Source organism: Fusarium sambucinum, chromosome III (genome assembly GCF_050947815.1).
Source record: "Fusarium sambucinum isolate potato_lamoka chromosome III, whole genome shotgun sequence".
NCBI classification, from domain to species: domain Eukaryota; kingdom Fungi; phylum Ascomycota; class Sordariomycetes; order Hypocreales; family Nectriaceae; genus Fusarium; species Fusarium sambucinum.
In genome coordinates this window covers 5,979,235-6,005,950 of record NC_139292.1, presented here as the reverse complement: position 1 = coordinate 6,005,950, position 26,716 = coordinate 5,979,235, and the positions used below count along the sequence as shown (strand labels likewise).

General features: G+C 48.9%; 13 protein-coding genes across 13 annotated transcripts; 7 read left to right on the top strand and 6 right to left on the bottom strand.

Annotated features, from left to right (window-relative positions):
• Window positions 1-60: 60 nt before the first annotated feature.
• On the top strand, window positions 61-1,361 carry FSST1_012161 (proteinase A; the record flags this gene model as incomplete). The annotated part of the gene is made up of 3 exons (XM_083235362.1): window positions 61-159; window positions 220-376; window positions 427-1,361. The coding sequence occupies 3 exons, from the start codon at window positions 61-63 to the stop codon at window positions 1,359-1,361; spliced, it is 1,191 nt and encodes a 396-aa protein (XP_083081857.1).
• A 1,161-nt stretch (window positions 1,362-2,522) lies between these two features.
• On the top strand, window positions 2,523-5,318 carry FSST1_012160 (uncharacterized protein; the record flags this gene model as incomplete). The annotated part of the gene is made up of 2 exons (XM_083235361.1): window positions 2,523-2,764; window positions 2,867-5,318. 2 exons carry the CDS (start codon window positions 2,523-2,525, stop codon window positions 5,316-5,318), a joined length of 2,694 nt encoding a protein of 897 aa, XP_083081856.1.
• Window positions 5,319-6,078: 760 nt separating this feature from the next.
• Window positions 6,079-7,323, bottom strand: FSST1_012159 (RMD1 family protein; the record flags this gene model as incomplete). Its single annotated transcript, XM_083235360.1, has 1 exon — window positions 6,079-7,323. The coding sequence occupies one exon, from the start codon at window positions 7,321-7,323 to the stop codon at window positions 6,079-6,081; it is 1,245 nt and encodes a 414-aa protein (XP_083081855.1).
• A 566-nt stretch (window positions 7,324-7,889) lies between these two features.
• On the top strand, window positions 7,890-9,138 carry FSST1_012158 (CRAL-TRIO domain-containing protein; the record flags this gene model as incomplete). The annotated part of the gene is made up of 4 exons (XM_083235359.1): window positions 7,890-8,057; window positions 8,147-8,196; window positions 8,277-8,400; window positions 8,467-9,138. The coding sequence occupies 4 exons, from the start codon at window positions 7,890-7,892 to the stop codon at window positions 9,136-9,138; spliced, it is 1,014 nt and encodes a 337-aa protein (XP_083081854.1).
• Window positions 9,139-9,618: 480 nt separating this feature from the next.
• Window positions 9,619-10,342, bottom strand: FSST1_012157 (uncharacterized protein; the record flags this gene model as incomplete). The annotated part of the gene is made up of 2 exons (XM_083235358.1): window positions 9,619-10,098; window positions 10,154-10,342. 2 exons carry the CDS (start codon window positions 10,340-10,342, stop codon window positions 9,619-9,621), a joined length of 669 nt encoding a protein of 222 aa, XP_083081853.1.
• Window positions 10,343-10,644: 302 nt separating this feature from the next.
• Window positions 10,645-12,348, bottom strand: FSST1_012156 (Zn(II)2Cys6 transcription factor; the record flags this gene model as incomplete). Its single annotated transcript, XM_083235357.1, has 2 exons — window positions 10,645-12,238; window positions 12,299-12,348. The coding sequence occupies 2 exons, from the start codon at window positions 12,346-12,348 to the stop codon at window positions 10,645-10,647; spliced, it is 1,644 nt and encodes a 547-aa protein (XP_083081852.1).
• A 742-nt stretch (window positions 12,349-13,090) lies between these two features.
• Window positions 13,091-13,657, bottom strand: FSST1_012155 (uncharacterized protein; the record flags this gene model as incomplete). The annotated part of the gene is made up of 1 exon (XM_083235355.1): window positions 13,091-13,657. The coding sequence occupies one exon, from the start codon at window positions 13,655-13,657 to the stop codon at window positions 13,091-13,093; it is 567 nt and encodes a 188-aa protein (XP_083081851.1).
• A 657-nt stretch (window positions 13,658-14,314) lies between these two features.
• On the bottom strand, window positions 14,315-14,998 carry FSST1_012154 (Mss4-like protein; the record flags this gene model as incomplete). Its single annotated transcript, XM_083235354.1, has 1 exon — window positions 14,315-14,998. One exon carries the CDS (start codon window positions 14,996-14,998, stop codon window positions 14,315-14,317), a length of 684 nt encoding a protein of 227 aa, XP_083081850.1.
• Window positions 14,999-16,259: 1,261 nt separating this feature from the next.
• On the top strand, window positions 16,260-17,345 carry FSST1_012153 (heme-containing dehydratase protein; the record flags this gene model as incomplete). The annotated part of the gene is made up of 1 exon (XM_083235353.1): window positions 16,260-17,345. The coding sequence occupies one exon, from the start codon at window positions 16,260-16,262 to the stop codon at window positions 17,343-17,345; it is 1,086 nt and encodes a 361-aa protein (XP_083081849.1).
• Window positions 17,346-17,735: 390 nt separating this feature from the next.
• On the bottom strand, window positions 17,736-18,656 carry FSST1_012152 (uncharacterized protein; the record flags this gene model as incomplete). Its single annotated transcript, XM_083235352.1, has 1 exon — window positions 17,736-18,656. The coding sequence occupies one exon, from the start codon at window positions 18,654-18,656 to the stop codon at window positions 17,736-17,738; it is 921 nt and encodes a 306-aa protein (XP_083081848.1).
• A 1,759-nt stretch (window positions 18,657-20,415) lies between these two features.
• Window positions 20,416-21,546, top strand: FSST1_012151 (uncharacterized protein; the record flags this gene model as incomplete). The annotated part of the gene is made up of 4 exons (XM_083235351.1): window positions 20,416-20,496; window positions 20,546-20,830; window positions 20,884-21,210; window positions 21,271-21,546. The coding sequence occupies 4 exons, from the start codon at window positions 20,416-20,418 to the stop codon at window positions 21,544-21,546; spliced, it is 969 nt and encodes a 322-aa protein (XP_083081847.1).
• A 1,704-nt stretch (window positions 21,547-23,250) lies between these two features.
• Window positions 23,251-23,946, top strand: FSST1_012150 (uncharacterized protein; the record flags this gene model as incomplete). Its single annotated transcript, XM_083235350.1, has 1 exon — window positions 23,251-23,946. One exon carries the CDS (start codon window positions 23,251-23,253, stop codon window positions 23,944-23,946), a length of 696 nt encoding a protein of 231 aa, XP_083081846.1.
• A 344-nt stretch (window positions 23,947-24,290) lies between these two features.
• FSST1_012149 (uncharacterized protein) lies at window positions 24,291-26,108 on the top strand (the record flags this gene model as incomplete). The annotated part of the gene is made up of 1 exon (XM_083235349.1): window positions 24,291-26,108. The coding sequence occupies one exon, from the start codon at window positions 24,291-24,293 to the stop codon at window positions 26,106-26,108; it is 1,818 nt and encodes a 605-aa protein (XP_083081845.1).
• Between the last annotated feature and the right edge of the window lie 608 nt (window positions 26,109-26,716).

The following is a 26,716-nucleotide window of genomic DNA, read 5'->3' as shown; positions in this document are numbered from 1 at the left end:
CTTTGTCGAGCATCTATATTCACATCCAACTCGGTCGCAATCTCGATCCGATTGCCCATCATGAAGAGCGCTCTTCTTACCGCTGCCGCGCTTCTGGGCTCTGCCCAGGCCGGCGTTCACAAGATGAAGCTCAACAAGGTTCCTCTCGCCGACCAGCTGGTACGACAGATTCCCGTCATGTTTGCGCGCTCCGTTGAAGCTCTCTAACACAATCCGCAGGCTATGAACTCCGTTGAGGACCACCTTCAGAGCCTCGGCCAGAAGTACATGGGTGCTGCTCGCCCCAAGAACGCTGCCGACTACGCTTTTGCTACCAATGTCCCCAGCGTTGAGGGTGGCCACCCCGTCCCCGTTTCCAACTTCATGAACGCCCAGTGTAGGTATCATCGAATTCGACGGATCACATTCCAAGCTGACCTCTTCCAGACTTCTCCGAGATTACCATTGGTACTCCTCCCCAGAGCTTCAAGGTTGTCCTCGACACCGGTAGCTCCAACCTTTGGGTTCCTTCCCAAGAGTGTGGTAGCATCGCCTGCTACCTCCACTCCAAGTACGACTCATCTGCTTCATCCACCTACAAGAAGAACGGTAGCGAGTTCGAGATCCATTACGGCTCTGGCAGCTTGTCCGGTTTCGTCTCCAACGATGTCGTTTCCATTGGTGACCTCAAGATCAAGGACCAGGACTTTGCTGAGGCTACCAAGGAGCCCGGTCTGGCTTTCGCTTTCGGTCGCTTCGATGGTATCCTCGGTCTCGGCTACGATCGCATTGCCGTGAACGGCATGGTCCCTCCCTTCTACCAAATGGTTAACCAGAAGTTGCTGGACGAGCCCGTCTTCGCTTTCTACCTTGACGGTCAGGAGGGTCAGAGCGAGGCTACTTTCGGTGGCGTTGACAAGTCCAAGTACACTGGCGATCTCGAGTACATTCCTCTCCGCCGCAAGGCTTACTGGGAGGTCGATCTTGATGCCATTGCTTTCGGCGACGAGGTTGCCGAGCAGGAGAACACTGGTGCTATCCTCGACACTGGTACATCTCTGAACGTTCTCCCCAGTGCTCTCGCTGAGCTCCTGAACAAGGAGATTGGTGCCAAGAAGGGCTACAACGGCCAGTACACCATTGAGTGTGACAAGGTCTCTTCTCTGCCCGACATCACCTTCACCCTTGCTGGTTCCAACTACAGCCTTCCCTCCACCGACTACATCCTCGAGGTCCAGGGCAGCTGTATCTCTACCTTCCAGGGTATGGACTTCCCTGAGCCCGTGGGTCCTCTTGTTATCCTCGGTGATGCTTTCCTTCGACGATACTACTCTGTCTATGACCTCGGCAAGAACGCTGTCGGTCTGGCTCGTGCCAAGTAAGAAATGAACATTTATGTATGAATTATTCAATAGCGCATGGGAATACGCAGCATGGACACCGGTTTGGACAATGGCATGGGACTACTAGTTTGAACTGTACGACAGACTTGAGTATGCTGTATTGAGGAAATTGCTTCTCAGACTTGCTGCTCTGTAATATGAACTTTATGGACTTTTAACCTGCCTTTTTTAAATTGCATGATCGTGTTGTGTTTATGATGAGATCATATCGGAGCATACATACTGAAGCTAACGATGATTATGATCATGATTACGCTAGACCTGCAGCCACGTCCCAGGTGTTTTGATGGCTGATCATGAACAGCTCAAATGATGTGTAATTATTAAAACGAGAGCCATCAATTGTTCGTTGCGAGATTGTTTATGTGAGGGCTTCAAACATTTTACAGTATCTAATCGCAAAAGTACCTCGACATAGGTACTCAAGTAGAACATAACGCTTCACTGTGAAATCAACATGACCTGCTTGTTCCTGACTCTACTGGTAGTACAGTGCAGCAAGGTTGCCAAGGTACTTAGGTACCTACATTAAACCGCTGAGTTGAGTTAGTCACGTGTCTAACTTTGTAGACCACCGTCTCTTCGTAACCTACGGTGCTAAAGTGGGTCTGGCGCGGGCCAGCGACAAGTAAGGGTCGGGTACTTGGCGATCGAGGAGACACATTCTTCCCCCCCAGGCCAGCCTGGACCCATACTCAGCGCAAGGCGAAGCAAGCAAGCAGAGCAGAGCAGAGCACGAGTCTCGTTTCTCTCCCCCCCCGTTTTCTGACTCGAGATATTGTTCCGAGACGTGTTTGTCGCGTAATTTTCGAGTCGATTACACCCTGTTACATCGATTGCACGATTGTGTCGTGGTCATCTTTGAAAGGGAAGTCTGGTTTGCGCTGTCTCGACTAAGTCTATTATTTACCTTGAGTTGCACCAGCGACTGGATTGAATTGCGACTGGACCTGGCCTGACCCGTTTCTGCCATCCACTACCGCTACCATTTCAGCTACTGCTACCACTATCATTTTACTACCCACTGCCACTGTCGCTGCCACGACCGCTGATACTGACACTACCGCGTATCGCGACGAGGCGCGGCCAACGCCCCGACGACGACAAAAAACGAACCAAGGCTTTCAAATTGAAGCCATCATGACCACACCCACCATGGCCCAGCCCACGGCCGTCCAAGCCAACGGCACCTCAGAATCGCCTACCCTCGATAAGGCGCAATCCGTCGCCCCGGGAAAGCGAAAACGCGATGTTGAAGAAGAAGAAGAAGAGGATCGCGATGAGGAAATGGTTTCCGATGAGCAAAAACCTGCCATTACCAATGGAGAGCCCAAAAAGGACCAACGCGATTTGATAAAATCTTTCGTTGAAGTCCTCAGCAGGTACGCCTGTCATTTTTCTTCTCGATTACAACTTTTTTTTGTCACATCGCAACTTGATCGCGAATGACTTCTCTGTTCCGTGCACTAACTCATCTTCGATAGCTACGACGTCGGTCCCTCCATCCTTAAGCGCCCCCTTCCCGAATCCTCTGATGATGACGATGAAGATGATCACCGAGTAAAGCGCCAGAAGTCGACCGACCCGTCCACTATCTCCGACAAGGCTACTGCGAATGTGTATGAGGATCTTGACCAGGTGGCTGATGACCTCGTGTCCGCAATTCATGTCGCTCTCAAGGAAATCAAGATGCAGCCTTCCGAGGACAAAGATGAGTCGGCCGACGATACATTGAGGACACAAATCGCAGATTTCAAGGACAAGGCCATGCAACTTCTTCGACGAGAAAAGGCCTACCCCAAGATCAGTTCGGACTCTCTTCCCATCGAGGCCAAGCTGCCGTCATCTCCTCAAAGGGGAGAATTGGTACTCTCTGTTGTCGGATATGCACCCCAGGAGAAAAAACTATTCTCCAGTCTTCCAGTTTCCGATGAAACCAACTTGCGTGATCTGACCCTGCCTCCAGGCGTATCATTAACGCACATAATGCCCACAACGTCCCACGAACGAGCTCAGACCCTGGGAGACTTGTTTTCATCAGCTCGGTCTTTGCCACCCCTACAGCCCCCCAAGCAGCCCAAGACGCAAGCCAAGGGTAACACGTTGGATTTTTATCATCCAGAACTGACCGACAACTGCAAGTTCCGAAATGCTAGTTACTTCACTACTAAGTTGTCCGCAGGGTGCTACCTTGACTATAGCAACGCGACCCCTTCGTCACAAACCCTGAACAAACAGCGAGAACGTGCGCAAAGTCTGGCTGGAAAGCGACCTTCGACCACCGAACTTGAGTTGTCTGAAATGGAATCACTTTTCCGGGGCGCGTTTTCCAGCTTTGCGCCTTGCAAGGACGACTCGGGAGCACTAGTGCCATCCAGCGTCGCGGGTCGAATGTGGTGGCAGCGATCAGGACACAAGAACTTCCAGAACATGATCGAGGTCGAATACTGCGGCAGCGCTAACGATGAGGAGAAGACCGATAATGATAATGTCATGGAAATTGACGAGAAGGCTATCCAGGAAGCGATTGATAACTGGGACGAGTCAGTCGTTGATCCGTCACTAGAAGAGGCTCTGGGAACCAAGCGAACGAACGAGGAGAAGGAAGCGGATGAAATTCTGGAAGAGGTTACCGACTTGATCGAAACACTGTCTTCCTACCAGCGTATCCGAAACCTCAACCTACCCAACTCGCAAAACCGTTCATCGAGCGACCCAGTCACAGGCGATATGCTGGCGACCCCTGGCCCGACCCCTTCCGAAGGGGAGCAAGCTACGTACCAGGTGCTCAAGGCTCAGCTTGCATTGATCATCAAGACTCTGCCACCATATGCAGTAGCCAAATTGAACGGAGATCAGCTCGAGGATCTTCTCATCAGCACCAAGGTCCAGGTTCAGACCGATGGTTACAAGGGAGTTATGGAAGAGGACGAAGCGGGTGTTCAGGCCCGGTTAAGAGCCCAGCAACAGGCTGCTCAAGTCAATGCTCGACCACCTCCACAACGCACACCCAGTATATCGGGTGTTTCTTACGGGCATCACACGCCTCAGAACCAGTATGCAACCCCTCAACGAACCCCTTCAATGTCGCAGCAACAATACTACAGGCCTGGACCTACACCTAGCTTCCAGCCTCAGCCGCGACCTATGCCTGCTCAAGCCCGACCCCCTCAACCTAACCAGTACTCCCGACCCAACGGGTACCCTGCGCAGTACGCAACCCAAGTTGCGAAAGCTCAAACTCCTTACGGCCACCAGAACATGCCTCAGTATGCTTCTCAACAAAGACCTCAGTTTGGGCAGATGCCGGCTCAACCGGGTACTCCTAGTCAGAGATACCCTTTCCAGCCAGGCTATCCCCAGCAGCAAGCTGCCACCCCTGCGCAACCCAACTTTGGGGTTTACACGAACGGACAAGGCATGCCGCAACGCACGATGTCTCCTGTGGTTAATAGACAGGCCTACAGCGCATCGCCGAATAACATGCAGCAACAGCAGCCCCCGCGATATGGCACGCCAAATCAAGCGGCGGGAAATCAAATGAATAGGTACCCGAGCAACCCCCCTCAACAAGGAACACCTGCTCAGAACCCTGGACTTACAGGATACCACACCGTTATTCCTGAGGCACAACAGCAACGAATCCTCGATCAAGCGAAAGCCCGGGTTGCTGCCCAGGAGCGGTCCGCCATGTTCACCGACAAGATCGCGCAGCCAGGTACGCCCGGTTACGGAGTAGGAAATGGCCCGGTGGGCGTCATGGATGCCAGCAGGCTCGCAGCTGCTCGGGCTAGTATCGCCGCCCAGCAGAAGCCCCCGACACCGAACTCTTCACGATCGAGTGTGAATGGGACACCAGGACCACCGCCTCCGCATAAGGTGACTCCCGTCCCAGTCCCACCGATTCCAGGCATGCAACATAAACCATCTCAGTAGGCGACGCCGTGGCTCTTTGGAAACCGAGACGAGGAAAGGAATGAGTTATAAAGAATCGATCAGGACCTGGGGTATGGGGGTAGCGAGTAGGCAGACCACGTGGGCGTTTAGAGGTGGATTCTCGAATTGTGTTTATTAACTACGTTTTTTGAGGAGTTGGTTTTTGGAGAGCCAGGGAAAAAGGGATGAGGAGCTTATTTTGTTACTACAAGGAAGAGCAGAGAATAGCTGAGGTCTTTCCATCGAATAGGTAACCTGGGGAATGGAAACTCCTGGCCGTGTAATCAAAGACGCCAGAGTGGCGCGTGTATGCAGATGAAAGAAAAGGTACACTATTACCATCGATAATATCTCTTTAAGTTGATAAAACAGATCCCATAAAGTTTGAGTATAAGATGAAGTAATTTGAAGCTGTAAACGGTTTGAGGGGATCATGAATGGGAGTAGTAGAGAATTGATAGACGAGATGACAGAGAAGCAAGCATCAGACAGAATGTACTAAGCGGACAATTATGCTATTCCTCACAGTTAGTAGTCATGTCTCCTAATATATCGAGTTATCGCTGGATTTCAGAACTCTATTTCACACAGAGAACACTCATTGAGTGTGAGTTGATCGTCAATTCTAGAGTTGGGGGTATCTAATAGAGGCCATTCAATGACCCGTATTTTCGTCATCTATCTTTTTCACAAACACCAATAATACATCGTTTCGTACAACCGTCCAGGTATTGCAGACACGTCCACCTAGACTGACAATTTACACCACTGGTGTAGCAGGCTTTGGCAGATCAGCAGCCATCTCACGCTCCTGCATCATCTCCAGAACGATGCGGCGCAGCTCAAAGACGACTTCAACAGCGATGAGCAAAATGATGATCCACTCTAGCCTTGTACCGTGCTGCTCGCTTGACATTTCGCGTAGAACTGTGGCGATTTCGGCTGCGTAGTCCATTTTCTGGTTGAGCGCGCGGATACGTACGTTGACGTCGAGCGCACGACCGACTTGCTCATAGTACCCCTCAAGACCCAATTCGGAACTTGTGTCCCAGAAGATGTCGGGCAGAGAATCGGTCAACTCGGAGTAGTGATTGAGACGAGCGCGAAGACTAAGGAGCTCGCCTGTCTTTTGGAGGATGAAGCGACGGCCGAGGGGTATGCCAGCGCCTTGGGAGAGAAGGGCAGGGATGTTGCGTGTGCTCTCAAAGTACGATGTCAATGCTGTCTCAAGAACGGCGAGCTTTGTACTTCGGGCAAGACCTGAGGAGAAAGCAACCTTTGCTAGGGTAGTGTCCAGCTTGTCGGCTTCCTTGTGCTCCTTTCGTGTGCCGAGGACAATGAGATCGCCCTTGAGGACACTTGCTTCTCGGTTTGTATCGGTTGTAAATTCAAGATCTTCAAACTCCCGAAGCTTGGTGTCATGGGCTTCCTCGGCAGCACGCATGATCTGCCTGGTAACGACGTCTGGTGGAAGCGACCATGTCACGATTGTACCAGAGGGAAAGACAAAGATGTCTCCACCATTCACTCCTCTTGCATGGACCACTTCATTTGCGTCAAAATTTGTGCCATCTGGATCGATGTCGAAACCATGAGATGAGAGGATCTCAAGAACCAACGGCATATTGAACGATTCTGCAACGCAGGTTGCGCTGACCACGTTGGAGGGTTCATCGCTAGTACTTCCTGGCGTTGTTGGACCTCGCTTTGGCTGCTGGGCTATGATAGCAACACGGCGCAAAGAATTCTTGGCTGTGTTGGATCGAGTAGGTTTTCGTTTTGCTGCGGAAGAACCCTTCTCTTCCTTGCTAGTCTCGTTTGATGGGCGGTAATCATCATCAGCTTGGGAAAGGTATGGATTCGAGGTAAAGAAGCTTCGCTTTCGTGGGAGGTTAGCCAGAGATGTGATATGAAATGAACGATGAGGCCTCAGCCGTGGCCCGGCGACTGAAGTGTGGAAGAGGCGGGCGACATTGAGGGTGATCCGTTGGGAGGAATTCCTCATGATGCTGCAACAATTATGCCATAGAAAGCGAGCAACGCTATGATTGACTAAAGATTTTGGCTTTTCGTGAAACTCGAATATATTTCCAAGAGTCGTCGACTAACAAAAGCATCGGAAGTGGGACCGATGATAAGATAGGCGGCCCGTTTTGTCATCTTAGCTAGCCTCTAGCACATGCTACAACACGTGATACCCCTCAACGGAATGTGGGCTTCTAGGTAGACCGCTTCAGGTGGAGTCAACTGAACTAGGTACCTTTGACCCATGACGAAGTCCCACCGCAGCACGCAGCAGAGATCCATCTCTAGGGGAGACCAGGCCAGATAACTTAGTAGTCTAGCAGCCCAGAAACGGGTTAATTACGCTTCTCAGCACCTAGGACGGGCGACTTAAATTCTGAAGACCTACCCCTTGGCCTCAACACTTCATCAACATCAAACTTCTTGGCGTCATACTGCGTCACGTCTCTTTTAATCTTTGCATTCCGCTGTTTTTCTGACTGCGGATTCTTCTTCCCTTTTCCCCTCCTTCCTCATCTACCCCACCATCTACTACTATTATTCACCATGGATCTGAACCCCAAGTACGACAATTATGATTTCCCTATCAAGGGTCCTGAGAAGCAGGATGGTCACGCTGGTTACCTCACAGAGGACCAGATTGCCAAGCTTCACCAGTTCCGCATGATGCTCGAGTCCGAGGGCTGCACCGACCGATTGGACACATTGACTCTGGTGCGAAGATACAGCTAAGCTATGGACCCTGAAAACAGGCCATGCTACGCGACGCCCACGCAACACAACAGATGCTAATGACCTTACAGCTTCGATTCCTCCGAGCACGCAAGTTCGATGTCGAGGCCTCAAAAACCATGTAAGAACTTTCCTGTTTATCTGATGGCGGTGGAAAAAGAAATGCGTTGGTCGCGACAGGGGGGCTGACCGCCACTATAGGTTCTTGGATACCGAGAAATGGCGAAAGGAGACCAAGCTCGACGATACTGTGCCTGTCTGGGACTACCCCGAGAAGGCTGAGATCAACAAGTACTACACTCAGTTCTACCACAAGACCGACAAGGTATGATAATCGATCAAAACATTCATCAAGGACTGCTTGCTGATTCATATTTTTCTCTCTGTACAGGATGGCCGACCCATCTACATCGAGACTCTTGGCGGTATCGACCTGAACGCTATGTACAAGATCACCACCGCCGAGCGAATGCTTACCAACCTTGCTGTCGAGTACGAGCGTGTCGCCGATCCCCGTCTTCCCGCTTGCTCCCGCAAGGCTGGTCACCTCCTCGAGACATGCTGCACTGTCATGGACCTCAAGGGTGTCTCCATCGGCAAGGTTCCTCAGGTTTATGCCTACGTCAAGCAGGCTTCCGTCATCTCCCAGAACTACTACCCCGAGCGTCTCGGCAAGTTGTATATGATCAACGCCCCTTGGGGTTTCTCCACTGTCTGGAGCATCGTTAAGGGCTGGTTGGACCCCGTCACCGTCTCCAAGATCAACATTCTCGGATCCGGATACAAGAGCGAGCTTCTCAAGCAAATCCCTGCCGAGAACCTCCCCAAGGCCTTCGGCGGTGAGTGCCAGTGTGAGGGCGGCTGTGAGAGCAGCGACGCTGGTCCTTGGCACGAGGCCGAGTTTGCCCGCCCTGCTTGGTGGGAGAAGAAGCAGGATGCCAATGTTATTGAGAACAAGGGCTCTGAGATTGAGGAGCCCGCAAAGGCCCCTGAGGCCGCTCCTGTTGCCGAGGGTGCTGACGCTACCCAGACAGCTCCTGCTCCCGCCCCTGCTGCTGCTTAAATGATAGGAGGAGATGTGTGATGGGATTGATGTCGATGAAAGATAGACAGAGCGGTTCCTCTGCGTCTTAATATAGACCACATATTTTCTCTCGTTCATTATACCTTTTTTTCAACAACGAGGTTTTGGAGGTTGTGGGAGCGAGGGGGCCAAGTGATAACATACATTGCGGGAGAGTAGGTTGGAGTGACGTTCGTGTGAATGAAAAAGACTTGCAAGATCCCCTTTCTTCCCCAGTTGTGTTAGGCTCGCGTGGCCTGTGTTTTTAGACTTACGTCAAGGATGTGATCGTGATCACCAAATCCATAATTTTCAAAAAATAGAAGCGGTCCAGATGTGTTGGATGTGTGTGGCTCTCCAGAATGTGATGCCAGATATTCCCGATTAATCCAATGTGCCCCAACTCCTGAGTATGCCCGTCGAAGTACAATGAAGTGCCGCCCTGGGTATATATGCGAAGGTTGAAGTAGTTGGGTGCCTTTATCGTCCCTGCGTAACAACATATTCGCCGGCGACGCGCGCTCTCTCCATTTTGGCTACCACGGCGGGCATTTCGCGCTTTAACCTGCCCAAACCCTCAACAGCATCTCGGAACCCAGCCTCAACACCATTCTGCCTCTCGAGCGGTTGGACGTCTAGCCCGATTTCGGTCGCCTCCGTGGCAACCTGCTTTTTGCGCGCTTCCAGCATGTCGTCGTCGCGCTTGAGACTATCGCGCAGCTGCTCGGCTTGGTTCGCGGCAGCGGTGGCGGGCACGGAGCGCTTGAGTGCTGCGACGTCCTCGAGGAGCTTCTCTTCCTGGGTGATGAGGTCTGCGACGCGACGGCGCTTGCGCGTATCGAAAGGTTCATAGACTTCTTCTGGCTCGGCGGGGGTTTCGGAGAGAAAGGTGTTTGCAATGACGGGCAGGCCATTTATGGAGAGATTCGGGGATGCGAGTGAGAAGGTTTTATCGATGTACTGTTTAATCGGTTACGTCAGGTCTCAGCGGTAGAGTATGGTAGGAATGATGTACCTCATTGACGAGTTTCTCTATTTGATTGCGCAATTCATCTTCACCGTCGGCTCCTTCGACAGGAGGGAAAGCCTCATTTAAACGTTCGGTGGCCGCGCGACGGACGTTTGCGATGAGGTACGAGAGATCTTCTGGGGCTTGTAGCTCAATCTTGCGCTGGACTTGGGAGACGACAGATTCAGAGTCCATGGCTGAGAGTCGAGCAGAGAAAGAGAGACAGGACAGAACGTATAAATGTAGAAGTAAGAAGAGGGTTAGACTGAACTATCAAGGTACCCCGCGGCTGTGTTAGTTAATTGTTTACTTTGGAACCCTGCGCCGACTCGGAAACGGGGAACGGGGTATTTAGCGCTTATCTTATCGCGTCTTATACCACTGAACTTATTGACATGCATCTCATCTAGTCTATTCTTTACTTGTACAAAATCTCGCTATGATCGCTAATCTAAAACTCATTCATTCGTTCGTATATCGTTAAAGCCCTCCTGCTCTCAAATATCCTCCCAGGTCTGCTCGCTCACGTTATACTCCGACAAGAGAACCCTCCTGTTTATACCCTCTTGTTCTCTTTTCCCATATAAGCGAATCTTGTCCATTGGAGCGCCCAAAAGCTCCGTCTCGATCTCACTCAGTCTTCGATACTCAGTCAACAGTGGTAGCTCAAAATCTTGATCACGCATTGACGTGTTCAAGGGGAAGTCATCATCCAGGTCAATGCCTTCATAAAAGTCCCCTTCCTCTAACTCGATGACCTTTTTGGCCACACACGCAACGATGTGAGCATCCCAGATGCCTTCCCGATGAGGACTTGTTCTGAGGAGCTTAAGCGCTTCAATACGAATGCGATGCACGCGACATTTCACGGCTGTAAAGTATAGCGCTGGTAGCCAGCCGAGGTCGATGATGGATCTAGGCATGCACGTTGCCATGATATGCAGAGGCATTTCGTCCTCGAGGGTATAATCGTGAGCCGATGCTTCCCACAGACCTGTCAGCTCTTGTATGAGCAAGATGAACTTGTCCGTACATGAGTCATATATCATCTCGTTATTGTGGATGCATGTGTCAGCCATGATGTTTATCATGGCATACTGTATGCGCACAACCCGGTATGCTTTTACCATGTCTCTATTGAGCCCTCCTGGACGAGTGTTCAGGAACTTATGGAACATGAGCTGCCATTGGGCGAGCCTTGCTATGAGAAGTTTCTGGGATACCTGCTCAGTTGTAGTTATGTGCTGTTGCTGACGGGCTCGGTGGGTGAGGTGAAATATCTGGTTGTAAATGAGCTCCAGTCCCTTCCAAGCATCATTAAGACTGTCGAAGCGATCAGGTGTGATGTCCTGGGGGTAAGGCGCCGGCTGCAGAATGACACACGAGTGATGATAGAGGTGTCGAAAGAGTTCGACCTGGATGTGGAGTCTGGAGAGGGCCTCCACTATCCAAGTGTCGGTGGTTTCCTGGCATGGCTTCAGGGCAAGGATCCCTGAGCTAGCATCATGGAGGCCCTGTATATGGGCAAGAATGTCAAGGCCGTTCTTGAGGTGAAGCTGAGCCGTAGCAAAGTGGCCCCGGAAGAACTCCAGGCAGACAAATACAATGCATGTGATGAGAGCCACACGGCAAGAGGCTCTGTCCTTGGCGGAGAAGTGTGGCTGCAGATATCCAATGGCCTTGACGTACTGCTGCAACGTGAACTGCTCCTGTTGGTTCATCTCGGCGCTGGGGGCGTTTCTATGTGCGCCCATTTCGACAACGCCCTTTTTGTGCGCTGAACCCAAAGCGAGCAGTGCGTGTAGCACAGCAGGCTCTCTGGAACCTGCTTGGAAGACAAGGGTGTTCCAGAAGCCTGAAGAGAAAGTAGCCGAGATCTTGGTGGATGTGCGGCGCTTGAACCAGTCAAAGTATAATTTCTCATGGGTATTTAGTGAAGCAAGGATGGTGGTTGGATTGGAGCGTGGGATTTGCTTGGTTACCAGATCCTTTGATCCTCCACCCCAGATACCATATCCGTCACATGTACGACCGGTCGAGAGGCACCTTTGACATGCTGGACGGCCTTCATCACACTTGACCTTTCTCAGTCTAGATTGTTAGTGCTTGGCTCTTGAATCATGCAGTGAAGATGTTATATAAGAGACTCACTTGCATGTTTTACAACCAGACTTGACCTTTGCTCTACCCTTGCGACACATTGTGTATGTATGTATGTATGTATGTATGTCTTGGTGGTGGTGTCGTTGTAGATGTGGTTGCAGATTGTTTTGACAAATAACTAAAAATGATCCGATGTGGCGCCTCGCTTGAGTTGGTCTCAAAGGTGAAGCTACTTAATTGTTTATCTTCTCGGAAACGTCAGGTTCTCCTTGGTTAGCAATACTAAATATTGGCTCGAGTTTGTGGCCCTGATGCTTATAAGTCGGGAATGAAGTGGCTACCGCGGATCTTACTGCCCTGCTCCCCCGCGGACATCTCCGCTGACAAGATCCGGACCCTGTTCATGCACCTCCTATTGGATCGCTCGCATTTGTAGGGTGTTGATTGGTTGAGGAGATCGATGACAAGTCTTGGCCATAATCTTTAGCATAAAGTCTACTAACGTTGGTCTAAGTGGGAGTCGTTGATAGGGTACATTCTTTATCTGGATAGAGAGAAATATATATCCAGTTAGATCCTCTGACGTGAGGTTTCCGGAGTCAAAGCACAAACAATATCGAACAACTTCTCCCTACTCTAGAGTATCAGATCTTTTTTTGTTACACATCTCCATTCTTGAGAAACTTTGCTACTATGAGTTTACATTATGAATATATAAGCACTTACTAGTTATGTGATAATTTTCAAACCGAGGCCCTCAATATGGTCGTGCTATTCTCCGCTGACGTGGTACTGACATTCTCAACTCAATTTCAAATTGCTAAACTGCAATATCTAACATTATTCTGGATAACTTCCGGGCATCTGAACTGAACCCGCTTCTGTGTCAACATAATCGCTATACTGCCTAAAGCGCGTCTTTACCTGCCCAGAAGCATTCGCACTGACGAGCCCAAGTTGCTGAAACCAGTCCAATACATCGTAAACATATTGCTCGCTTTGATTTCGCGTCGAATGCTCTACAATGGGGACTTGACGGAACATGTCAGGTATCCAAGGGCGCCATTCAACTCCAATCTGAGCGATGTTGAAATTATCAATAAAGCCGCCGAATTGACGCCAATCGTCAGTATAGTACACATGTAACCATTCTAGACCAAATCGCATAGCAGCAAAGCCAAACCACACGTCGGGTGAGTTGATGTAGACACCAAAGCCCCATAGGTATCCATCAGCAAAATTGGTTTCTCTTATGACGACGTAAATCCTCAATGTGGACGGTGGATTAGTCGAGACACTGGTACCAGTTGGGAACAATTCGGCATGTTGTGAGACACAAATGGTAGGATCTAGAAAAGTCAGTGTTAGGGATGGGATTTGTGCGATACTGGGACCGTCTGTAGACATTTTGGGATGTTGTGGGTGCGAGGGACGAATGGCTGGGCCTGTTTAGAGAGGCCCAGGAAGAAGCTTGGCTATGGATTTATAGTTATGTAGGTGCACACTACTCAGGGAACAGAACATGGCAATGGAAGTTAATCAAGAGGATCTTAGTACAAAAGGGGTTCGGGAATCAGGCATATATCAGTGGACTTGTTCGTAATTGTTACCAGTAATTGTTGCCAATAATCACATACATTGCTGAGAAGCTCTCTGCGATTGTCGTATATGAGGCGAAAATTGAAGCACAGCTGTGAATATTATTGACAGTCAGCTTCTGCACATATCAAAGCTGCAACGTGCGACAGCTCTAGTATTGTGTTGGGGTTTGATGTACTCTAGACACATCAAGTTCAATTGAGCCCAAATGGTTCATCAAATCATAAATTAGGATCGATAGATGCTATTTTTGAGCTTCTCCTCTTATCCTTCCATACCAAATATCTCATCCGAGGGCTCACTATGTGATGACCTCTTCAACTATCCCTTTCAACTTCAGATCGGGTACATTCCCAAAACAACCACCACCAAATACCCCAACACCCGCTAACCTGACCATTGCAACTTTTTGTAACACAGCACACTCTTCGTTTTCGAAAAGTGGCTTACATTAGAGTGAGACATTTAGATCTTGGCCTTGGCGGCGGTCCAAGAGGCGATAGCGTCCATCAGAGGAGGGGACAGAGCATCGTAGGACTCAAGACCAAGATCCTTGAATTGAGAGCGAACCTCGTTGGCCTTTTCAGCGGGGAAGCCCTGCTCAATGATGGAAGAGACAAAGGCAGCGAACTGGGGCTCTTGCCAGCCCTTCTCGTCGGAGAGCTCGACGTGGACAAAGTCAAGACCCTTGAAGGGATGCTCCTTCTCGATGCGGCCAAACAGGTGGACGCCACAGTCACGGCAGGCGTTTCGCTGAATAGCAGCACTCTCGTCGACGATGGTGAGCTTGTCAGCGTTGGCGGTGACCTGGAGCTGGTCGCGGGGAATGACAGCGACGACGGAGAAGAGAGCACCCTCAGGCTTCCAGCACTTGGAGCAGCCACAGGCGTGGTTGTGGGCGACTTGACCCTTGAGGGTGACCTCGACGGGGTTGGAGGAGCACTTGCATCGGAGCTTGCCACCAGAGAAGCTGGAAGAGCCCTTGGTGACGCCCTTGTTGATGCTGGGGTGGAGGTTGTGAGACATTTTGTAGGATGTATAAGATTTGTAAATTGAAGTGAGAACTGCTGCTGCTGAGACGAATGCGGCGACTGCTGCGATGGGAGTTTTGTTCTTTGAGATGATGTTTCTTGGAGACGATGAAGCCATTGCAGAACAGAAAGGGAGAAGAGAAAGGAGGGGGGAGTTGGGGATCTTTTATAGATGATGAAAGTATGAAAACAGTATTAAAAGACAGAAACAATGCCATTTATTAACCCCTTTCCCCCGCAAAATGAGTGTGCATCGCTGTGATCTTGGCTGTCTATGGAATCATGGTGCAAAGGAATTGGCTCCGAGATGCCGAGATATCACCACTCGCTGTAAGCCTCTCCTACAAGGTTTAGTGAGGGGATGACATTTGCGGGGAAGCTACCGTGCCAAAGACAACCGACGGTCAAACGTCCTTTTTCTCCGTGCCCACTGTAATTACAGGCTTCAATGATAAGGGATATGGTCCTAGAGATGGAATCGATTTAGAAGCTAGTTGCTACTGCATTGGACAAGTGATTTTTGATTACCAAGTGAAGAAGAGAGATCAGAAAACGTCTAAAATAGACCGGCACATCTACCGCTCACCAAAACATACTGTGCATGACAGGGAACATGCAGATAAACTCAATGACCCCTCTCTCTACACGATTCATCATCATCTGATCGGGATAAATATATACGCTCCCGGCAATCAATACCTGGTACGTAGTACAATTTCCGGGACGCCTTCCGATGGCGCATCAAGAATGACCAATTACAACTAAAAGATAGAGACAAACACGGAAAAAAGACCCTGAAGTCGGAATTGTAAAAGTTGCTTCTAGAATTACGTGACGACCTAAGCTGGAATCTAAACATTCAGTGTCTCACTTCGACTCGCTTTGTCTCCCCGTTATCGCATGGCTTCGGTGCCTACATTGACGTCCGGGAGAGAGCGGCGTGGCGACCGCTTTATGCCAAGGGAGATGAGAATCCATAAACTCAAAAAATAATAAAAGCATTGGCCATGGCGATGATTCCATTGATAGTAATACTTTAATTCAGTAATGTCAGCTGATCCTGATATAAAGTGGTCGGTAAGCTGAGATACACTATCCGTGGCTTGGCCCATGGATTTTGAAGCAATAAGCATCACCATATGGAATCATGCTCAAAAACTTGATTCCTCATTCTGGTCGGTATCGGCAGATTAAACTAGCTGAATACTGCGTGATTATTCTTACAGGTTGATTCCGAACAATGACGCCCTATCAAATGATCAAATGACATGAGAACTACCCCAACCCCTCACCACGGCCGACCTCAACCACCAACTTCGTCCATAGACAATACAACACATGTCTTGCGACAGCATCGTCAGACCAACCAAAATACTACCATGTCCTGTCCTGCACGTGTTCATACACTACGTAAACCGAAAAACCACCGCGTTCCAGTCCCACGATGGCATCTGAAGCTTCCTGATAATGTCACACATGTCGGCACCGCGTACATTGGAGTCCAGAAACACTCCGATACCTCGGGAGCTGGCGATCCTCGAGATGAAGCCATTGCAGTAATCCAGTCGTGGATAAAAGGAAATTCCGGCCCTTTGGCGTACGAGATATTTACTGTTATTGATGGACGTGATGTAGAGGAAACAACTATATGGGTCTGCTATTGGGATGACAAGACAGCATACGAGAAGAGTCTTGGCGAGCTCTCACTCCAGTCAATTTACTCACGTCTGGCAAGCCAAGACCGCGCCTCAGTCGGTATCTGGCGAGAAGCTTTTGTCACAGAATATCCCAGGCTTGAGACGAATTACTCTGGTCTCGACTATCTCCCCGGTCTCGCAAAACTCCCTAGTGCAATATTCCCAGAACACACTCTGTCAGCATACTGGGGTGCTGCCCGAGACAGAATACCTAACTCTGCGTACGATCTCTTCCCTCCTTTGTCGGATCATACACCCCCATCCACAGCACCCAGAGGTCTAGGCCAGTACCTCATCGGCACAAACGCCGAGAACGTAGCGCACATCCGATCAGGTCAATTCTGGGAAAACTGCGGCCAAAAGGAAGCCGACTCGTATAACACAAAGCTCGAACCCACGCTCCGATCTGGACTCGAGTATCTGTGGGAAAATTCTCCAGAAACAGGAGCTCTTGGGTTACGTTACCTCCAAAACCAAGACCTTTCCTCACTCGAGAGTGTTTCCAGAAAAGAATCGTGCGGCGCGGGTTTCTTTACCAATCTTGAAGCTCTCGAGACATGGGCGAAGAGTCACAAATCTCACCTTGCTATATATCGTGGTGCACTCACACATTACAAGACTTTTGGAGAGGATAGGAAGTTCAGAACGTGGCACGAAGTTTCGGTGTTAAAAGAGGGAGACGCAAGGTTTGAGTACATGAACTGTGTACCCAAGACAGGCGTGATTTCGAGCGTGAATCTCGAGGTGAAGGATATGGAGGTGCCTTAAGGTATATACCTATAGATAAGGATCCTTTGGGGCCAGTCTACCTTTATATATTAATCTAACTCTATATACCTTTATAAGGAGTGGTCGAGTGGTATCCGTCCTAAAACCTACAAACTCTCTAAACTCCGAACCTAAAATATCCTTCACCCATTCAACTGCTCCTTATCTTTTGCAGTTTTGAGGTCCAAAAACTGTTACATGTGTTTCTCCGTGAAAATGCCTCTATGTCTGAAAGATGTCAAGAACTGTTGCCTGTTGGCCATTCTTAGTTTTCCTCCTTTTCGAAAGTCACTGATTCGCGATGAAATATCACTTCTACTTTTTGATCTGTCGTAAACCTCAACATATTATTACTCAAGCAAAAAGAATGCTAAGGAAAGTATTCTACACCTACTCGACCTTTCCAATCGGAACATCGCTCTTGACATATTCCTCAAAACTAGTCGGTTTCAACTGTGACCCCAACCAGGATAGATCTGCGCCATAGGCCCTCTCGCCAATAAATCCAAACATGGTGTTCATATCCTTGCTCAACCAGATCAAGAGGCGAGCCAAGAGGCTGTAGGTAACTGGAACGCCCTTTCCGGTGTGTTTGATAAAGATTTTATCAACGTCATCGAAACTGAGCTCCTCGCTAGCAATGCTGAGAGCTTCATTGCGAATACCACGCTTGTCCGGTTGAAGAAGACCCTCAACAGCCCATCTGCCGATGTCCTTGGTCACGGTGACCTGCATCTTCTTTCCCTTCATGTTCACCTTCCAGCCCGTCATGCAGAGTGCGCCTGGGAAACCCCACCAGGCATTGTCGGCGAACCAGGTGGGACGGATGATGGTGTAGTCCGTCTTATTGTTGGAGCATACACTTATAAGGTGCTTTTCGATGAGAAACTTGTCGGAAAAGGTCTTGCAGTATGAGGGGTCCTTGTCGCTAAGCTCGCGACCACCACGGTCAACAGAAGAGTAGACAAAGTAAGGAATACCGTTGCTAGCCGCAGCGTCGATAAGGCCTTTTGCATCAGAGACTTCTGTCGGTCCATGAGCTTGGGCGAGATAGATTCCAGTCTTTGGAAGAATGGACCTGTCCAGCTGTTGGAGGATTGCTCTGGGGTTGTTCAGGTCTCCAGTGATGATGTTGATACCTGGATACTTTTGTTCAAGCTTGACAGCTCCTGAACCTGATGCTTCACGAGTAAGAGCGTAGACTTGGTTTGGGTTAATTTTGATATCGCGATGGGAGAGGAGGGCATCTACTGTTGCACCGCCTTGACGACCTGTGGCACCAGCAACGAGAAAGTATTGCAGAGTAAACATGATAGATATTGAGTTGGTGTGGCTGTGATGGTGATTGTGTATATTTAGAGTGTTTGATGGATAAGTTATATCACAGGCAGCTGTCTTGGTTATGTACTCTTTTTTCTTATACACGACTCTTCTACATCGTGTATATCTAAGTAATGATTTCTCTCTGATAAACTATGTCATAACGTTGCATTGAATCTGACAGTCGCCCTTTCTGTAATGCATATTATTCGTAATTGAAGCCTTTCAAACCCTGTCATATCTGATCTGAGCATGTCATGTAAGCCTAATCCCTTGGGGGTCCCCGCGCGGTTACTACAATTGGGTTGGACACAAGTGGATCTCCCGCGCGCGGTTCTAGTCTGATAGCAAAAAGAACCATGATCTTAACAATATCCCTTCGAAATACAGTTAGATTTTGTTGATGCTTAAGTATCCCAAATCTTGAAATTCCCCGCTGCACTTCAATAGCCTCCTCCTGCAGGTAACTGAAGTCCAAATGTCAATTTGGAATCTGAGTAATCAGAGTCCGAGCTGTATCATACAATTGTCTTACATATACGGCACAGTGGCAGCAATTTGCCGCGCGCAGACTCTTGGCTTGGCTTGAGCTCATTCACATAAGAAACATGAGACACATTTTCTATTGGACTGCAGGCAATGTTTTTCCATAGTTCTCGCTATCTTATCTTGCTAGTCCAGAACATCCATAACAACTTCCCATAGAGGCATCTTGTCACCGTGAGCTAGACCCAATCATTTCTACCCGGCAACCTCTGGTCAAATTAGCATCCCCTCTGTTCTTTCCTACTGAGCTTTCTCTGCTCTGTCTTAGGATGGATGAATGCTCTTATTGTTTTTAGTAGTCTCAGGGTTGTCTACCCGTAACTTGATGTACAGTTTATTCATGGTATGCTCCAAAAGCTCTTGCAGGGGGTATCTAATCTCAAAATATTTCATGCTTCGGTGCAAGACCACTGCCCGAATGCCGTCCAACTTGACAATCGAAGCTTCGAAGCGTCCATTATCGCGGCGACTGAAAACAATCATTACTCTAGTCTCGTGAGGGTAGAGTAATTCAGGTTGGCTAATATCTTCATCAGTGTTGGTAGTAAATTTTAAAGTTTTGGAACTCACACTCGATCAGCTCTTTTATGGGCGGAGTGGTCTTCAATTCGCCATCGGAGACATCCATGACGATGTGGCTCGAGAGTTGATAGGGCTGAAGAGAGGTAAATAGAGGATCATTCTGAAGATAATACATGATAATTTATACCAGACTCTCGGAGTGTTTGCTGATTTACCTACCTATGTTTTCATCATGCGTGATGGATGAGCTGAATCATGAATTTTCTGTGCTGTCTTGATAATTTTGCTATGTTACGATACAAATCAAAGGCAACCAAATAACTGTATGTTTAAGTATTAGCTACAACAGAAACCATACCAAGAACACACCAAGAATAAGCAGTTGTCTATTCGTACCTAGCTGCTGGTTGTCGCCCAAGAATTTTATTGGCTCATCACCGATAGTGGAGTCAATCATGATCACCGATATATCGGCGGAGCAAATCCCAACCAAGACTTACAAAGCGACAACTTCAATGATAAACTATACAACAAATCAATAATTTGTAAGAAAATATCGGAGATTATAAACTCATGCTTCAGAATGAGTATATATAACCTTCAATCATGGTCTCTAACCAACATCATCACAATTTCAAAACAACATCATCTCAACAATCTTTTCTTCCACTAAAACATCATCATGAATATCACTATTGTCGGCGCAAACGGAGAGGTTGGCTTGTCCACCATTGCAGCCCTTACGGCATCCTCTACCAAATTTGTGAGTCTACTCCATCGTTGCTCTTACTTCGACGTTAACACCTTGGTAGAATTTGACCGCGATTGTTCGACCTGCTTCCATCAACAAGCCCGAGATCGAAAATATCAAAAAGCAAGGTGTCTCGGTCATACCCATCAACCTCGAAAACAACCATGATGAGCTTGTCAAGACTCTCACTGGCCAAGACGTCGTCATCAGCGGTCTGGTCCCATTCTCACCTGCTCCTGAGATTGCTCTGGCAAACGCTGCCAAGGAAGCTGGAGTGAAGCGTTTCGTCCCCAGCAGTTTTGGTCCAAGCTGCCCTCCTGCTGGTGTCATGATTCTTAGAGAATTCGTAAGTATACTGCAGAGTAGTCCGATTTACATGACTCTTCTGACACACCACAGAAAGAAATCGTCATCAGCCACGTCAAGAAGATCTACCTGCCCTACACTGTTATCGACGTTGGCTTGTGGTACCAGGTGTCTCTCCCAGCTCTCCCATCTGGCAAGATTGACTACGCCCTTAAGTTCCCCACCACGGTCATGGCCGAGGATGGTTCTCATGCTACTGCTATCACGGATCTCCGAGACATTGGAAAATACGTGGCCAAGATCATCACCGATGAGCGTACTTTGAACAAGTATGTGTTTGCCTACAATGAGGTGTGGTCGCAGGAGCAAATCCATAGCCATTTGGAGAAAGTGAGCGAAGAGACGATTCCGCGCAACAAGGTGAGTCAATGATACCCTTAAGAATACATCAGGATGAAAGAAAATACTGACAGGAATCAGGTGACAACGAAGGAGATTGAAACTACCATCGCCACAGCCCAGGCCGCATATGATCAAAGTGACAAGTCCTTGCCTTTCCTCTTTGGACTTGTCCTTCCTCAGTACCTCAACTGCGAGTGGTTCCGTCAGGATAACCTCCCAGAGCATGCCAAGTATCTGGGGTACCTCAGCACCAAGGATCTCTATCCTGACTTTGAAGCTGTCAAGTATGTAGACTATGTGGGTGAGGTGATTGAGGGCAAGGGAAAGTCCATCTATGCCAACCGCGAGTTTTGAGATGGAAACTGCGGATGATGTCTCCTTATTCGTCGATTCATGATTAGTCGGGTAGTCCATAGATAGTTAGGAGAACAACCACAAAATCAGTCACCAATCTCGATTGTCCGTCAGCTCTATCTAGTCTCTTGCAGGAGGCAGGTAAGCTCCAACGCCTTGTATCAGCCACGACAAATCAAAAGCGCCAGAGGCAAATAACGTCGGTTTCTGCGACAAGCCACCAAAAAAGAAATATTTAATTACAGCTTACGAGCTTTGCATGAGGAGATTGTATTTGTCTAAGACAGATTTACAATGCCATTGTTCAAATCGGGAGAGCACAGAGACATTCACAGACACGCATTAAGCAAGGGAATCGGGATTGCCATATTGAATAAAAAATGAACTGATCTGAGGGTAAAGCACGAACATAAACAGCTCATCTCACCTCAGCAACCCCTGCCCCTTGCATGTTTCTTCTTAGCGGCACAGTTAGGTTGAAGCTTAAGTACTCTGTAGATGATGGAGGAGATAAGACATGCTAACAGAGTAACCGGCCAAGAGAACCAACAACTGAAAGAAAACAAGAAAAAGATAACTAGAGAGAAAAGAGATGCCACTAAAAGGATCAGGCTGTATATCATTGGTTAGAGTACTGTACATGCAGAAAAAGTGTGTGTGACTGCACCGCATTAGCCTGATGCCAACTGCAGGGGCCGTTGACGCTCATTGGATTTTGTCGTTTACGCTAAAAAGAGACAAGAAGGGGAAAAAAAGGTCAAAAGATGGCAGATTCTCAGGCAAAGTTCCCTGAAGCAGCCAGATATGGAGTACCTGACTCTTGAAACTCCACTGTAGTCAGGTTTACAGTTCACTAAGTTGTTATGGTTATCCGGCTAACTCGGCCCCATCCCCATCCTCCACTTGTCTTTGAATCGGATCATCACTGTCAGTTGTTTGTTGTTAGTAGATGCATGTTGACTCTTCATTCGTTGCCGTTACAATTGTAACCCTCTATACAGAGTTTACACCAAGATTGAGTGCAGACAAAAACAAAAAGACCCTGTCTTGCCTGCCCGTTGACAGCCCAAAACTCTCTTTCGTCTCTCCAATCAACCAACGTCTCACTGTTTCTTTACTACCCCAGACCTTTTTCTCTTATCAAATGAGGCCTTTTTATCTGTACCCGCCACTCCAAGATCCGATCACACTACTAGCTAGACACAAACCCTGGCACCCCTGGTCCTCGTATTGCGAGACCAGGATTAAACAAACCCACCTCAGCCCAACGACTCTAGTGCAGGTACAAAAAACAACTTTCAATCATGTCATGATTGGACCAAAGATGCATTTTACGGCGCAGAAAGAGGGAAAATTGCCTCGTTTAGCTCGTTCCGTCTAGCTTTTCCTTGAAATGCCATGCAAGTTCTTGGGTTAGACCAGTCTAGACTAGTTTTCCCTTCTCCGTTGGATCGGAATGTCTATCAGTCATCCCAGGTCAGTTCAGTTCGGTTCAGCTTGACTCGATCTGTCTGTCAGAAACCTGAGTCTTTCCGAGATAAATACATCCTCTTCCCTCTCTTCTTTCTCTCTTCTTTCTCCTCCTCATCAACTACACTCGCTACAGTCGTTATCACTCTCGCTTCTGCTCTACTCTGCACTTCACTCGTTAAAAGTCAGATCAACTCCAAAACAAATCCCCCTCAAAAAAAAACATTCACCAAAATGTCTTTCTTCAAGGCTGCTGCTGCTGCTGGCCTCCTCATCGGAGCTGCCAATGCCTCTCCTCACTACGCCGCCTACGGTAACGGTACTCAGTACACCACCGAGGTCGTGACCGCCATCACCACCTACTGCCCGGCTCCCACCACTCTCACCTACGGTGATAAGACTTACACCGTCACCAAGGAGACCACTCTTACTATCACCGACTGCCCCTGCACCATCAGCCACCCTCTCAAGCCCACAAAGCCCATCATCCCCGTTCCTCCTCCTGTCTACACAACTGAGGTTCTCACTGCCATCACCACCTACTGCCCTGAGCCTACCACTCTTACTCACGGCAACAAGACCTACACCGTCACTGAGCCCACCACCCTCACCATCACCGACTGCCCTTGCACAGTCACCAAGCCTCAGACTGAGCACTACCCTCAGCCCACCCCTGGCAAGCCCAGTCACCCTGGCAAGCCTGAGGTTCCCGCTCCCCACCCCACTGCTCCCGCTCCCGGAAAGCCTGAGTACCCCCAGCCCGGTCACCCCGAGGCTCCTCAAACCACCGGCCCCGTCCCCGTCCCCGTCAACCCTACCGGCGACTACTCTCCTCCTGAGGGTACCAGCCCTGCCGTCGTCACTGCTGCTGCCGGCCGCATCGCCCCTGCTGGTCTCCTGGCCTTCATTGGCGCCATTGCTTTCTTCTAAGCTATTCTACCACATGCTCGTCACGAATATCTACTTCTGGATATGATATCAGTTGACATAAAAAGCGTTGGGACATTTTTAATGATTAATTCACACATGATACGATGGATGGACTACGATTGGAAGGAAGCGCTGGGTATATAATTCATTTCTATTTTGCACATAGATCTCACGATAGAGGTGCATAAATCTTAATATTACAAAGTTCATCTGGACTTGGTTGTTTGAATTCCTTGCTGTGTTCGACAATAAAGTGTCGTTTATCGCGAAATATTATGTTGGCTGTTTGACGTGGAAGCAACCAATACACCGCTCATCTCCACTTCCTTCTAACATCATTCAGCATGCGATTGTTAAATGTCTCAACTCTCTCCCTACAGGAATTTATTGGTCGAGTCCCTCCATATGCAATTCTCAGTCACACATGGGGAGAACAAGAAGTCCTATTCAGCGACATTAGCACTTCAGCAGCCGCCTCAAAACAAGGCTATGCCAAACTCACCGGTTGCTGCAGGAAAGCAGCTCAAGATGGCTTCGATTGGGTCTGGATAGATACGTGTTGTATCGACAAGTCCAGCAGCGCTGAGCTTACCGAAGCCATCAACTCCATGTTCGCCTGGTACCAGAGGGCGACTGTGTGCTACGCCTACTTACAGGATGTCACCGATAATAGCCTCACGTTGGCCTTCCCAGTTGTCGAGTTTTACAAAAGCAGGTGGTTCACCAGAGGATGGACACTGCAAGAGCTGATTGCGCCCCAAACTGTTGAGCTCTGTTCCAAGGAATGGAATGTCATGGGCACAAAGAGGAGCCTCGCTTCCGGGATAGGAAGTGTCACGGGAATCCCCATCTCAGTTTTGCGCGGAGCGAATCCGTCTACCTACAACGTCGCCGAGCGAATGTCATGGGCATCGGCTAGAACCACAACCAGAGAAGAAGATTTGGCCTACTGCCTTCTGGGCCTGTTCAACGTCAACATGCCTTTGCTCTATGGAGAGGGACCAAAGTCATTTCTTCGACTCCAGGAGCAAATCCTCAAACAGGAAGAAGACTATAGCATCTTCGCGTGGACGTTACAGCAAGACAATGGCTCGGTCAGCCATTATGTTCGCGCCACTGGCTTCCTGGCTTGGTCCCCTGCGCAATTTTCCAAATCTGCTACGACGAGGACGAGTATCCCATTGCGAGGACAAAGGCCGCAAAACTCGGTGAGCCATACGTCTGGTGAACCTTCTAGAGAGGGGACTGGAAACGAGGCGCCCATATACCAGGTCCTTCAACAGAAAGACTACGAGCGCATGTTTCGGAGCTTTGACAGTATCAAGGCCATGAGAACAGCACCTAACCCTCCCGAACTCACAAGTCGCGGTCTGCGTGTCAGCCTTCCCATCATGACGCCCACGAACCACTCCCTGCCAGTTCCGTCTCTTGCATGGCTCTTTTACGAGGTCCAAGATCTTCTCGTATGCGTGTTTGTTGACCACAATCAGGAGACGCTGGCCCAGGTTCACTGCAGGGCAGAGTCAACATGCCTCATCGGCGTGCCGAAATCACTCCTGAGCCGCTTTGAGTCGACCGAGCTGTTCATCCATCCAAGTGGCTATTTTGCAGATAGCAATAGTGGGTACTCGCCGACGTCTCTTTTCTTATCCAAAAGAGTAAAACTATTATTGAAGATGCAATCAACTGAGAAGTATTCTCTTCATGTCGTCCTGGCGTATCCCAACGACGAGTGGATGAAACGAGACACGTCAATGCACGACTCTTCATTTAGAGTCTTGTGGGTTTGCTGCACACAAGGTTCGCAATCTTCACTCTTCAGGATCGATTTCACGATATCGAGTGACAACGCTTCGTGTTCTATCCGCGAGCTACCTGACTCACAAACTAGCAACAAGTTGGATGAGACTCGCAAAAGTGCCCTTCTCCGTGCATGTCCGCAGTACAAAAAGTCCTTTCTGGCTCATGCGGATCGGTCTGTGAAGAGGTCCGTCCGGTCACCCGGGGCTGTCTTCTCGGCTGCTTTGAATCGGAAGCCTACGTCTAAAGACAACCTTCTGGTTTATGAGATGAGGGTTGACGCTTGGGACGTGGCCAATTGTCCGAGCTGGGTTCAGTTGAGTCTTATGCAAGACCAGAAAGAAGTCGACGATGGATTGTAGGATTACAGTAGTTTTCTTTGGCCTGAAGAGTCGGGGTTTGCTGACTTGAAAGAGCAGAATAATAAGCTAAGTAGCATATCAGCCTTCATAGAGGATGACTGGACATAACACTCAGTCTAGATCAATGCAGTCGTCTTCAAGCGAGTCACCCGTATCTTGATCGACTACAAAAGTCTTTCCCAGAACAATATACCTGATGGCTAGGATACTAAGGCACTCGACAACTCGTCCCCCAACATACATACCTACCTAAAACAGGCAGCCAAAAAATACAAAAAGAAAAGACATACAACACCGGGGATTCGCTGGTCGTCACCGACCCAACTACTAATCCAGCGCTTCACAGTTTATCTATGGGAGAGCGGACGGGATCCCGAGTTCTCTGCGAGCTATGGTCGTATGTGCTAGATTCCACTGGAAATTGAATTTATATATTGAGGATTACCCTTAAATCCTGACAATCAACAACCGGGAGATACGATGGCGCGGCCGAGATACGCTGTAGAAACGATAGGATATCAGAGCCTTCGGTCTCATTCGGGCCTCCATCTCTGATGCAAATGCTCTTTTGAATCGTGGCGGTATCACTTAGCAATAGCAGTTGAGCC